The sequence below is a fragment of the Echeneis naucrates genome, chromosome 2, assembly GCF_900963305.1.
Source record: "Echeneis naucrates chromosome 2, fEcheNa1.1, whole genome shotgun sequence".
NCBI classification, from domain to species: domain Eukaryota; kingdom Metazoa; phylum Chordata; class Actinopteri; order Carangiformes; family Echeneidae; genus Echeneis; species Echeneis naucrates.
In genome coordinates, this window is record NC_042512.1 from 14,928,193 (window position 1) to 14,942,927 (window position 14,735).

The following is a 14,735-nucleotide window of genomic DNA, read 5'->3' on the forward strand; positions in this document are numbered from 1 at the left end:
CGGAACAATCTCCTTCTGGATGTTGACTCTTCTTGCTTACAGCTGCTGCCTTGCTGTGTTTTTACCATGCTGCGGAAATCCACAGACATTGACGCTAAATGCCAACAAAACCTGTTCCCTTATATTAGTGTGAAGCCTCGATGTCCTGTCAAGTGCTACTGGTATTCGTTAACTCCACAACATGCTTCCATACTAGTGACACAAATTGCGACACAGTGGAACGGCGTTTATTGTACTTATTGTACGAAGCTGTTGCTCTTGAAGGGATAACATTTCTCATATCACACTATATGGCTGTGAAATGAAATTTATTTTTACATTTCCACGAGCTGAGGACTGCATTGTCAAATTGAGAGATATCTCCATAAATACAGTTGTTATTTTTCAGCACAGTCTGTCATTTACAAATTTAGTAGGTTGTTAAATTCCCTGTCTGGTGAGTTGACACAATCTGCTGCAGTGAATACAGAGAGGCACTTGTGACAAAGAAGAGAATGTGATTGCTGAATAGTTATCAAGCATCTGCTGTAGCTAAGCATGAAATGAGGGGAAATTGTATAAAAATACAGTGTGTGTGTGTGTGTGTGTGTTTGTGTGTTTATGTGGAGGAACTGTTTTAGTGATGTGATAACTTCCAGTGGAATGGGCAGCAAACAGAGCTTCAACCCAGCAAATGTTTATAGCACTATTCCACTCAACACAGTTCCTGTATCAGAATGACACTTCATGAATGCAGCGTCAACCCTTTTCTAAAAGACAGGTGTGAGACTGAACTGCATGCTCGCCCCGTGCTTGCATGGCTTTCCTCCCACCATCTAAAGACATCATGTTTAGGTTAATTGGTGACTCTAAATTGCCCGTAGGTCTGACTGCCCGCCCCACTAATGTGAGCTGGGATTTACTCCAGCACTGCCACCCGGAAACGGATCGGTGGCATGAGATGAATGAATGAATGTCTATATATATTTGATTTCTCTTTCTTTCTGCCCTGTTGGTGGTTAGTTAGTTAGTTTCATCCTGTTTTGTAAAACTTTGTGAATTCCAGTTGAATAAGTTTTAGGAGTTTTCCTGCTATCCTTTCATACAGTAAAGTTGAATCCAAGTGTGAATATACGTGGGTTTGTATGACAATGCAACTACTGCCAATGCACCGTAAAATTCAGTGGGACCTGCATTAGAAAGAGGCACTCAAACTTCATCTGCTTAAGTGTTATTGCTGCTGAAACTGCACCAAAATTTGAGTTTTTTTTTTTTTTTTTCCCAGGCCATCTCTGAGTTGATCTGATGAATCTCAGACATTTAAAGAGCATGGACCTGCAGCCTGCCAGGTCATAATGACTTCCCTCCTATTTTTTTGGAGGATACAATCATAGGCTGTCAGAGATATCAACTAGAGCCCGCTTAACTTTTTCCAACTTTGTGCAAGACGTTTGCAGCAATAGTAGGTGCCTGTTCGCTCTCTCTCCCTCTCTCTCTCAACTTGACAGGTGAGAATTATACTGTGTCCTTGTCATCTGCAGAGAGGGAGGGAGAGACAGACAATATTCTCCTAACAGAGCTATTTCAGACTCTGGCAAGCCTGCCTCCATCTTTCGCTATCGTGCATCTCCATCTGGTGAAATCTGTAATGCCGTTCAAATGTATTATGTCAACAGACTGCTACTATTGATATTGACGGGTGGGAAAATAAAGCAATGAATGGGTTTCAGCTTCAGGTGTTCCATTTTCTAGTGAAGATATGATGGTGTCATTGTCTCCTCCTCAATGGGATCTAGTTTGTTTCGCAATCAGTGAAATGAAGTTTGTGAATTAATAAAAACAAAAAATAAAAACAGGCAGATACACAGAGAACAGATGATTTGTTGTTATTTGTGTCTTCTGACTTATTCATAACTGACATGACAGCAGAAGAAGAGCGTGGGAGCTCACACATCTCACAGTAAGGCAGCAGGCTGCTGTTGGCTTGGCGCAGGATCCACAGCTGCACATCTCAATCGAAGGCAGAGCGTCGGGGCTGCTGGGACTGCTGGACATGGCCTTTGCAGCTGTCGACCTCTTATCTGCAAATCGAGACCTGGGGCTCGGGCTAGGCTGCTGTATCTGCCACCTCTTCGGCTGGAGGGAGAAGTCCAGGTGGAATGTGGTGGAGTTTTTCGGTCCTTGCTCCAGCCAGCAGCCAGTGAAGTAGCGTTTTCTGAAGCGATGCAAAGGGATGTTTCTTCACCTGTTCTCTCAAAGAGAAGAGACACAAGCTCTTTTTAGTTTGAGTCTTTATAGTTCACAACTGCACACATACTTGGTTTCAATCCACCTGCCAATAATACAGGAAACAAAATGACCATTTTAATGTATATTTCTTTTTAGTCCTAACCCTCCTCATGCACCAAATTTAGGTTTTATACTCACTGACTTTTATTTTCAGGGTTGTACGACTTTTAATCAGACTAATTAATTTAAAGAATTGTGTATTTGGATTGTGCTGATTTCAAAATTATATTTGTCTTTCTTTGCACTGAATGTAACTTTCAAGATTTGTTTGCAGCATCGTTTCATTTGCCCTGCACTGTTTTAAGTGTATATTAAGACACAGCAAAAGCATTTAACTGATGTTTAGAGCAATTACTCACACTCTGACCAGACGACTATCACTGTCGTGCTGTGCTGTCATTAAACAGACCAGGTGAGACAACAGAACAGATTACTGTTTCTTATCAGTTTCATGGTCGTAAATAAAGCTTTTAGACAGTGCGAGCAGAGAGACAGAGGCATAGACGCCTTTTTCTGCATCCTATTTGCTAAGGTCTTAGATTGTGAAACTGAAATCAGTGATGAGTCAACATTAGAGTAGTAAAGTTGACTAATCTGTGCAACTCTCCCTGTATTTACATGTATTAATTTGTTGGCTGCTAAGTGTGGGGGCGAAATTCATTACTCTGGTCACCTCTCTTTCAGTTAATGATCTCAAAACTGAACCAATAAAGGGTAAAACCACCGTTCCAGCTGTCTCACATGAGCAAAGAACACGCTGCTGCTCTCATTTCCTGCATTTCCCTCCATTGGCAGCACCGTCTCACTTGGCGCCCAGGCGTTGGCAAAGTTGAGGAACTCCCACTTGTCCTGGTCGCCCTCGTCTGTGTTCAGGTTTTCCTTCCTCCCATTCAGAGTGGTGGTGGTCACCGTTTCCTGAAGGATGTAGGACATTCAGTTCCACACTACAGCTTCCTTTTGATCATGTTTCTGTTTTGTTCTTAAATTATGTGATAAATTGTGTTGTGTGCAGTTCTCTTTCCAAGTCATCAAAGCAGAGATTATTTATGTAAATCCCCAGAGCCAGCTTTTACATGCAAATCAATTTCAGTTTATCTTATATGCATAGTATATAAAGCAAAACACATGTTTGAAGCTACTTTCTGATGTCAATCTATTTTTGCAGCAGCTGATCAATAGAAGAGCAATTAAAGTGAGATCTGATTTCTTCTTCACATTAAATTCTGCATCACAAATGGAATTTGCTGCCATGACACTTCCTATAGTACCTTCCCGTTGAGCAAGGATCACATGATGGTGTCAAAAGGTGTCAGGAGGTCTGGGCCCGATCTTCATCCTGCTTAATGTGACCAGGGTTCCAGTTGAGCTCAGCAAACACCACATGGCTGGCAGCAGTAAAGGTCAAACCCTGGGTAGGAGAGACACACACACACAGAAGGAAAATAACCCAATCATAACAAAAAAAAAAAAAAAAAAACCCCTCATTCAACCCTCTAAACGCAGCACTCAAGCCTATTTCACCACAGAGAATTAGATGCTGATTGACACAGATGGGCTGTGATTTGAGTCAAACGTGTACTTTCTCTGACTGAGAAGAACAACATTTGGTCAATTGATGTTAATGGATTTAGTAAGTTTGTTATTGAGAGTAAAAGATTTTTCAGCTAAATTTTCTTTACTAAAATCCTCATTGCAATTTAGTCCAACCTGTAACAGTTGTTCCTCTAACAAATATGACACAAATGACTATATATTGCTGCATTACAGTGCTGAAGCATTTATTTCTCTGATAACGACCAGTCGGTCTGCAGGAGTAGAAGCAGCTGTGGGCAACGCAGAGGACGCAGAGTCTTTCCTGGACATTCCTACTTATCAAATATAATCTTTCAATGTCTATTGCAGGACATTTCCAAGTCATTTGAATTGCAAATTTTGTTCACGGTGGTTAGAAAAACTCAGAAAATACAAAAAAATGAAATAAAAGAGTATCTGCATAAATACCTGACCGGCAGCCCGAACACTGAGGCTTACCACTCGGGTTTCTGGGTCACTTTGAAACTGGACCAACTGGATTCGCAAGGAGGGCAGGATATTGCCCATCGATATGGATGTAACCAGCCTGAAATCACAGAGACAAGGGTATTTCATTTTCCAAGGAAAGATTCAGTTCACGGTAGACAGCTGAGAGGCGCCAGCCATGTGTGCAGCTGAAGGAACAGTAGCAGCACAGAAATCTTTGAATGAAATGCTGATTTGTAGAATTCTGCCTGCCTCAGTCAAGGAAATAAAAAACAGCTTTGTGCCTGTTTTGAGAAACAACATGGTAAAGCTGTGGCAGTTGCAGGATATTCACGCTGGATTTGGATATTAAAGTTGGTGTAATTCACAGTTATAATTTACAATGGATCAATCAATCCCTTCAGCTCAGCTTTTAGGTTCTTTTAGCTCATTGTTTTGATTTTCTAGTAATGCAACATAGTCCCATTTATAAATATAGCATAATTAAAATTTGCATTGACAGACTGATAAAGTCTTTTGAGCCTCAGAGACGGCATGTTATTTATCACATGATGTGGACATTTGAAGTGTACCACTCTCTTTTTTATTTGTGTGCACATAAATAAGACTCGTGCAAATAACTGGAGGAGATAATGCACTTGTGGCTCTTTGTGCATTTCATTTAATTCACCAAAGGCTCACTCAGGGGGAAGTATTGTCTGGCTCTAAAAGGCCGGTGCTGCTTCGTACATTAAAGGAGATGAGCATTTCATTATCCTGTTTTCTATTCTGTCGATTTTTCAATGACGTGCGAATGAATGCAGAATAGAAAACGCTCAACTGGTTCGAATAAATAACACAGCTCTATTAGAAAGAGAAAAATAAGAGCAGGACGAATGACACAATATTTTGTAATATTTTACAACACCAAACAAAGAGAGCTTTGCCTGCATGTTCATTAAACCTGAACTTGAACTTTAGATTCACTGAGTGGCTAATGCACTGTGGCGACTGCGCTCTTTTGATTTTGGTCCACGGATCCTGCAGAGCTGCTCAGTGGCCACCAGCACAGGGGTATTTTGGTACTGTGGAGCTCCCACTTGTAAATGTAATGTTAACTGCACGAACAGAGAGGTCTGTTTGACATTTCCTGCAAAAATAAAGGTCAAAAAAACACACTCAGGCACAACAGTGGGTTAAACAACATCCCAAGGTTTTAAAAATGACCAAAAATCAACCTGTTGTTTTCAACACTGGTTTGCCTTTTGCAAGTAGTGCAAGTTTTTTCAAGTTTTTTAAAAAAACTCAGAACTTCTTGAAACAAGCTCTCTATCCCTGAGCATAAAAACTGTGATAACGTGATCGGAGTGCAGTCTCGTCTCTGCTGAGCTTCTTACTGTAGCACGTTGCCTGTCATTCCTTTTTTTTTTTTAGCCCGTCTCTGTTAATTGGTGAGTGCGAACGCACCAGAGAATGAGCGTCTCACAGAGGGATGTGCTATCACACATCGTATCACGGCACTAGATTCAGTCAACACCTTCTCGACCCCTGTGCCACACACACACACACACACCCACACTTGAACTGTTTCACAGGTTTCCGGCACTGAGCTAAGAGATATTGTTTTCTTGTGATGATTTGTGAAATCTGTCTTCAGAGATTAGTTGTGGAAGTAAAGTTTACTTTCGTAGATAGAAAAACTAGACTTTCTTCTCAGAAGGTAGATGAGGATTTATATGCAACCCAAGTTCTATTTGATTCAAAGTCTAATTAGTTCATAATCAAAACATTGCGTTTGTATTTGTGTGCGCCTGAATCGACCTTGTATGTTTAGAAAATAATTCACAGCTTGTACCATCCACTGTGTATCCGTCACTGAAGCTGAGCCCAGCTCAGAGCTCAGTAGTCTGTCTAAGTTAATCGTGGAGGTGGCAGACTTACAAACACAGCAGGGCAATGGATAAAGAATAAAATGTAAGTGTGGGACCAATTACCTCTGGTTAGCCTGGAAAGAGGAGTGAAATATGAATACAGATTGGACATTTAGTACTTCCAGGTTACAGTTAATGGGCAATTCAGGTCTCTGCAGCCAGAAAAAAAACTTTAAAATCTTAAATGGAAATAGCAGAAATGAACATTTGTGCCAAAATGAAATATCAACCACATAAAAACTGTGTCCTCTCTTGTTGCAAACTGACTGATTGTGAAAGAACAACACAAATTCTCTGATTTCTTAAATACCTCTTGGAGGTTTAAGGAAACTAGAAGCTATTGCTTTTTGTGACCGCAGCTGATAAAAGCTTAAAAATGAGGGCCAGAAAAGGAGATAAAGAGATGTTTTTCTACTTTAAATCTAACTAATCTAAATTAAACAAAGGTGCCAGAACATAAAATAACAAAACCCTTTAGTTGCAAATTACCAATTTAGATTTAAATACTTTAAATACGAACAAAACATGTTTGTTTGGTACAAGCCTCAGCTAAAACCACATCACCACCACACAAGGTAACATCCAACATCCATGGATTAGTGTAATCACCAGGGTAGAGCCTTCATTTAAGCAAGATTATTGCATATTATTACCTCTTGCTGATAGTCATGTTGTCATTGTTGTATGACTTCCAGTTGCTATCACCTCCTTCACACACTATGCGACCTCTTTCGCTTCGCTTACCGTGGCCTTGATGACGGCTTCATCGAGGCTTGCAGCATGATGCGGTGGTGGGCAAACACCAAGAACTTCAGTTGCTCTGTTTCCAGCATCATCTTAATGTAGTCCTTCACAGCTCCCGCCTGGCCACACACACACACAAGAAACAGACACAGATGAAAGAGAGCCACTGACTCCATCACTTCACTGGTCGACCTCACACACAGGAATCGGCGAGATCAGTGAAGAAGTCAATTAATCACTGCGCCATCCTTTCTGTGTGATTGATTCTCTATTGAATGCCAAGGATCCAGACTCTAAAAGGAGAGAGCTCACCCAGCGACTGGGCCACATTTGTCAGCTTGCAGATAGTGAGAGTAAATCGATAACTCACAGCTCGGATATATGATTGGTGCTTTCTCCCTTTTTTTGGCAAGGATTTTGGTGACACTAGCTACAAGAAAATTCACCTTTTGACCCATTGTGAACAAGACAAACACCAGAATAGAATAACTTAATGAAAACAAGCCATCTTTTCAGGAAAGCTTCATCTTTATTATTTTAGGTTTAAAGTCTTTTTCTACAGTGAATCTAAACATATGTAATGCAATGCAATGCCAATCAGACTAATAACCGGGCTTATTTTGTGGCGGACAGTTAATTTCATATTCATTTTATGACAGCACTATATATATGTTCAGGACACACCGAAAATTACAGTGGTAAACTGTCAAAATGACAGCTACTATCAGAAGTGTCTAAACTATGTTACTTTTGAGGTGTTTTTTTCTTACATAACCCTTCTTTATTCAAGCTTAGCATTTTGGTCTTGTTTTATTGATGAAGTAAAAAAGCTAACAATGCTTGAAAAAAAAAAAAACAAACAAACATCACAGTCCAAATTTAATAGCATCTCACTTGTTTCCGCAGTAGCATCTGACCTTGATTGACAGTGTGAAGCTGACAATCTGAAAAGAAAGCAGCAGAAGTGCAACTGAGTTAACTGTACCCTGCAGGTATCCGCATCTATCATTTCACCATGTGCTGCTGCCCAGTGATCACACTGTGATGGCTGTGGCCGTTCTCTGCTACCTTCTGCAAAGCAGGAGTTGATATGCTGTATGAGCGTGTCATTGAACATCCAGACTCGGCTCATTTCAGAGCCCCAGGCCAAAAAGCTGCCAAGAATAGCACCAACTAGTGAGAAATAGTGAGGTTTGATTTGAGTCAAAAAGAGCCCTTACTGGACGGTTTCAGAGACAGGCCTTTCTCCGTGGTGTGAATCCTACCCTTATATTCTTCACACCTCCTGCAACCTGACAACCTCTGCAGCCATCACACCCGCTCTGGTGGGAGAACCTCTGCTTTGCCTTGCTGATAATTAGCCAATGCACCTGATAATGAATCTCTCCACCAGGCCTGCCGACCCTGTTCTGATCTGGGGGGTCCTCATTACTGACGACTTGGCTTCGCCGGCTTCCTTCCGCTGAGTTTAATTAGTGCACAAACTTCATGGCTGTCTGAAGCGGCCTGTTAGATTTCTTTAAAGTCCAGCATCAGAGCTGTCCTCTCTGGGTAATTGGGAGCAGATGCTTGGCGGGTAAAGCAATAAAAATACCCCAAAGGCGTTTGGCAGCTCCGTCACCAGGCAGACTGGCAGGCAGGCAGGGGCCGTGATGCTCGTCAGAGTGACATAGATGTGTGAATCTATCACACCATCACACCCCTCCAGATGATCCAAATAAAGAAGAGAGAAGACACTTTTTTCTGAAGTAGGGAAAGTGTGTCTGACTCTAAAAACCAATACCAGAGGAAATGAGAGTGGGCTACCAGTATTGGCTTTGAGATGGGTGAGTGTTTGTAATGAAAGGAAGTCCAGTGTTAGGCTAAACTGAGCAGAAATCCAATGAGCAAACAGCGCCAGGCGCAAAAAAAAGATCCAAGCTGGGAGGCAGGCTGAGCAAGAAGCATGTGGATGATTGCATTCAGTGGTTATCTCCGGTCATCATTGACCTGGAGGCCACACTCCTCATGGCTGAAGGCACCGGGCTAATTGAGAGGAATTCCAGCCCTCGAACACGGCTGATGATTGGAGGGGGATACTATATTCATTGAAAAACGTTTCTTCAACTACACATAGAGATTACGCAAGTGCCTCCTCTCTTCACATCAAGATTAAAGAAGCTGGGAACTTTTGATAGGTTGAAAACTATAGCACTACCTCCACGTTTCCACGGAAACAAGAAATGTAAATGCTTGTTAGATTCTTGTGACCAGTTGCTCTGACCTCCCCTCCTCAACCTTCACCATACAGCACACATCCAGCCTCCATCCCACACTTGCTTATTTCCCTCATTAAAAAATAAAAAATATATATCACTTCATACTGAGAGCCGATTAAGTTTCCATGGCAACAGCATCACAGAGATGCTATTTTAGTACTGTGTGTAACTTTGAGATAGGGTGTAATCCTGCCAGGCTGGACACAAATAATAATACCTTTGTTATAACTCTTTACTTTGTCTAAGTGCTTTCACTGGCGACCATTAGGCTCTGTTACCATGGCAATGCCTTCCCATGAGATCACACTGAGTGTTCGTCCAAGCGCTCTGAACACGGTGCCATACCATCACTCCACCATTTCCTGAAACATCAAAACGAACACAAAAGACATTCCTTATCTAATTTTGAGCTATTTAAACCGTTTTGGATTATAAAATGTAATTTAGTGTTTGTTGTCAGCTTTCAGAGGAGTTAGAGGGAACCTTTGTATTCTTAACCACAGGGCACATCACTCCAGGAAAGTGTCTGCTGCTTTGTTAACTGCATGTCTGTATGGCACTAATGATGTAATGGTGCCTGTTTCCTCCCAGTGTGTGAAAGGTACAAGCTGTTTTGAATAAATTTTACACAAAAACTATTCAAATCATGTTATATATAAATGCTTTTGCTGCTGTTAGGGGTCACATTTCCTTTTTTTTATTGATTAGATGCAGCTCCTGCATTGTGACATTACAAGGATGACTTGAAATTAAAAGGAATTGCAGTTCATGTCCATGATTCTCCTGGAAACAAATTTAACTTTCATAAATCAGACTGGTGACTGTTCCCACACTGTTGGAGTTCTCAGACACCATCCTCATCACCAATGACAGATGATTCTGTAAAACATTATATTCAATAACCAATAAAAAAAAATTTTTTGGTGGTGGAGGTATGAAAAATAAAATGGCCATTAAAATCGCCCTTCCAAATGTGCTGTCAGTTTAAGAAATGGGGACTAGAAACACAAACAGGAACTTTGGTACAAACAAGTCTGTAACTCTGGAGGAGTTCAGCAGATTTGCATCGGACGCTCATTAGGAGGAGCCAGTTTGAACTGGAAGGAACGTTTACAGAAAGCAAAAACTGCCTCCCAACTCTTGTTTGAAGGCATTCTGTCGAATTAGCCTTTGAGGTTGCAGAAAGTTTGTGGTAACGGTTAATAGAAAGGTGAGCGCTATTTCCTGCTTTGCTACGAGTCTGCTCCAACATGCTACAGAACCAGACACAACGAGAAAAAAACTGCATTGTCCTAATTGCATGGAGTTATACTGCAGTTATAGTGACAGCAATCTTTTGAGTTTCTCTCTGGACTTTGGTTTTGACTGACACGGTTGCCACTGTCTGCCCATCGTGGACTTTACTGTCTCCTTCTTGTCAGGATGAACTGGTGTTTATTGTTCCACCATGAGGCTTTAACCTTATCTTTCTGAGCCACTGAAAAGAAAAAAACATCACTTTTGCTGTGTCTTATAATAAAATAGGTAGCAAGACTAGTGGTGAAAGCAGCTGATGTTAGATCTTGACTGCAGCTCACTGCCGATAAAGTTTTGAGTGCTTTATGTACAAATGCGCTGAGATGAAATATCACTGTCAGCAATGTGTAATTAAACTGTGATGTTTAAAGGAGAGGCCCTCAGCCCCAAATCCCATTGGTTTCCAATGACAAACGGGCCACAGGCGTATAATATGAGTATTTTTTTTAACTGGGCAGTAATACAATAAAATTGCATACTATAGTTTTTAGCAAACTCCAGTAAAACCAAAGTAAAGTGCATTTCTGAGGTTTTATTTTCATCTGCAGATTGATGCACACAGTGTTGTAGTGACAGCAGCAGGATAGTGTGTTAAAGGAGGTTGTGTGTGTTTACTCAGTTTAATAGAGCAATGAAATCCTGTGTTTTTTAGGCTTTTGGGGAACAATGAGGGTCTATAACACAGAGGGATGTGATAATATTGGATACACACACAATACTATTATGTAGGATTCAGAAAACTAGATCATCAGTGTGAAGTGTAATGGCACAGGGCAAAATAAGATGTACTTCCTCTTCCACACCACCTGGGCTCACATTACCTTTGCTATTGCTGTTTGCTTATACATCTTTGAGACCAGCTTCATGATCTCGACAGAGGTGGCGTCTGCAGCAGCTGCCCCCGACCGCAGTTCCTTCATCACTCTCTCCCACTCTGCCAAGTTGGCTGAGGCCTCCTGCAAGCAAGGAGAGAGCAAAGACAGTGAGGTCACGTCCTTTATTCTTCATTCACCCTTCTCTCACTTGGTCGCCACTGTTTTTGAGATATAAAGGGCAAAACAATTAATGGTGCTGCTGGGTGTCCTACTTTCCTGGAAGAAAAAGAAGAAAAAAAAAGAGATGGAGGGAAAAAAATGAGAGAGAGAGAGCAAACGAGGGAGAATTCCCAAGGATGCCACCCCCACTGACTGGGCTGCTGTGTTAGGTGGGTCATGAGCGTCTCCCAATTATAGCCGCCGTGTGACAAGCTGGGGTCGAAGATGGAGAAGCAGCCGGGCCGCTACAATAAATCAAAGGCTCGTGTGCTCTCAAGGTGATTGGCGAGAAGTATTTAAGGCAGGTGTGGAGGAGCAGAGATGATCTCAGTGGAAAGAACAGCATATGCTTCGTTCGGCTCTTAAACAAGGCCGTGCACTTGTTGCCAGCATGTAGGTTAGTACTGTTCATCAAAAAACAGTCAATTAACTGCAGGCTTTAGCACATTTTTTTGTTATGCAACTCATTATGTAGAAATCTATCCTGAAAAAAAGCATGCTGTACATTTGATTCAATTTCTCCAACATGAATGTAATTTCTGCTTCAGTGGACCACTGAAACCGTTTTTGTTTTTTTGTTTTTTTTTAATTGCCCAACTTTAAACCACTGTGTGATTAGGGGTTATTTTGCACATGCTATTATAAGCTCTCAATTTAATCTGTCTGAATTCAGTGCAAGATTACTTCATATGTCAGATTTCCGTGGGGGATGAGCTCTTTCTTAAAACGACACGTGTGAAACTGCGAAAAACTGAACCATATGGCGAGCTGAAGGAAGGAAGACATGGCTGCTTGTGACTGAGCCAGCATATACGCATCACGTCGAGTGAATTCAGGAAAGGGGTCGGAGGGGAAGGGGGAAAAAAAAGGGTGAGAAAAGGGAGGTAAGCCTTATTAATTCAAGCACACACACATACACACACACACACACACACTTAACAGAGGCTTCCTCGGGGAGCAAGTCACTACTGCGTCTCATTCAGCACAGGTACAATGAGAAGACTGTGGTAGCGAAACATGAGCATTGCACCATTTAGTGCAATAATTACCATTTCAGTGGATTCAAACCTTGTTAAAGTCAAGGACATTTGAATGTATCACATTGGAAGAGCACAAAAATGTATTTCCTTTGTTTTCCACAAATGCTTCACAAAGCAGCACCTGCAGAAACACAACGATGTCCGTCTGTTTTTTTGTAATTAAAATTTTCAACATTTGAGCATTTCTTTATAATCAGCTGGAGAAAAAATTGCTAAACAATCCAGCCTCAAGGATATTCACTGGACAAACACTGACAAAAGGCCAGGGCTGAAAATGTAAAGGGCAGGAGGGGCATAAAAAGTGTCTGCTTGTGGAAGATAAAAGCCATCATTGGAGAGTAAAATGAGATCGGAGGAATGAACTGGTGAGGGGTCCTGGTATACACCATATATCACCACGGTTTGTTTAGCAGAAAATAAAGTCTACCCAGTCATTTTTTGTTTCGAATTGTTCATATTTTCCTGCATTAGGGAGGAACAGCGCCTGCAGATTTGGGTGATGAACCGCTTCGTACCTTCCGGTCCATTTAGCTGTGAGGTCTGCTGGTTCTTCTACATGTTTAAAAATTCATCTCAGAGGACCTTCTGTGCTTTTGTTTTTTTTTTTTTAAGTTGTTTCCACCGAAGACAAATGGTTTTCAACCTCATTCCTCTGAGGATATTGCACATGGAAGCTGCTGTTTCAACTAACTTGAGATATGAGGGCAACTGTAAGGCATGACATGAACTTTTCCAGCAATTCAAAATGAAACCACTAAGGCTTAATTGGCAATACAACGGAGAAAAACTGACCACATTTAGCCCTGAATTAAAGTGTCATTTAACATTTAGGGAGATTTTTATGTTTAGGGTTAACAAACTGAATCATCACTTTCCCCAGCAGCTTCTTTATTGTTGTGCTATTCCAGGGATGGTGGCTCAGTGTATAATTAGTGCTGAAAGAGCTCCTCCTGTGTTTCCTCATTCCTGCTGATAAGATATAAAATAAAACAAAAGATTCTCAGCATGTGTTGTTGCACGCAGTAGGAAAGCAGCTCCTCATAGCCTTGACACCAGTGACCCAATGCAGAGAGAGGAGAGACACTGACACGGGCTATGTCTTAGCCACATTAGCATTCACATGTCCGATGCAGCGTGGGAGCATGAAGCTGCAGCCATAACTTGGAGAGGCCAAAAAAAGGTGCAAAAATCTACGCTTAAGAAACAACAATTTCCTGTTCATGAGCATTTGATGAATAAGCTGCTATTGGCTACCCGTGCAACCACTAGCTTCAACTTAGTGTGTGTGCTGAGCTGACACTTCGTGAAAATAGATCATGACAAAGCACACAGACAAAGGACATTAGACACTAGAAAAGTCCACAGCATTTTCGCCATATGCCACAAAGATGATTATAAGCTGAATGAATGGACGCATGAATGAATTAATTCTATTTACGTTGCTCTTTTTATGGCAGAGTCAACGCTGAAATGCATTAAAAAAAGAAAAAACACATAAAGGGATGTTTTAAAATGGTTGGTTCAGTGCAGTTTCAAGCTGATTATGCCTTGCATTTTATAAAGAACACTACATGGACATTGGAATGATGTTTAACAATTGAATTTCAAGGGACACTGCCCTTTTCAGCCCTTTCATACATCTGCACCTGGATGAAACTGTGGAAGGATATTAATGTGCGTAACAAACAAGTGGCAAAGGAAATACTCATCTGTGCACACATAAAACATCTCCTGATTGTCACCTTTGCAGCCTCCTTTGGCAGGTCAAAAGGGATGCACTGGCGGATTTTGGGGAGCAGCTGACTGAGCGCCTCGGCCTGAAGACGGCAGATCATGATCTGGCTCAGCCGCTGGTGCAGCTCCCTCAGGTTGGATGCCCCGCAACAGTTCCCCTGCCTGCGAGACCCAAAGAAGCTGTGAGAGATTGACTGAGAGGTGAAGCTGTGCATGCTGATCCTTTTTTTTTTTGAGACACATCTAAACTTCCAAAGAAAACATACTTATTTACAGCACTGCCCTGAAGGAATAGTTAAACACATTTAAACATTTCCACCAGGGAGCTGCCCAGCACCGCAACAGCCTGCCATCGTTTACTGCTGAGCTGCTCTGCCGGAGCAGTCAGGGGGCCAGTTTTTTTGCTCTGGGGCAATTTGCAGAGCAGAAAAC

General features: G+C 41.6%; 1 protein-coding gene across 1 annotated transcript in view; it reads right to left on the bottom strand.

Moving 5' to 3' along the window:
* Positions 1 to 14,735, bottom strand: part of zranb3 (zinc finger, RAN-binding domain containing 3) — a 52,349-nt gene that overhangs the window by 24,833 nt on the left and 12,781 nt on the right. The window contains 10 exon segments of the mRNA XM_029513426.1: positions 1,899 to 2,115; positions 3,010 to 3,183; positions 3,537 to 3,580; positions 3,583 to 3,676; positions 4,270 to 4,350; positions 4,352 to 4,387; positions 5,353 to 5,416; positions 6,942 to 7,060; positions 11,317 to 11,451; positions 14,312 to 14,483. Coding sequence (XP_029369286.1) covers positions 1,899 to 2,115; positions 3,010 to 3,183; positions 3,537 to 3,580; positions 3,583 to 3,676; positions 4,270 to 4,350; positions 4,352 to 4,387; positions 5,353 to 5,416; positions 6,942 to 7,060; positions 11,317 to 11,451; positions 14,312 to 14,483 — 1,136 coding nt within the window.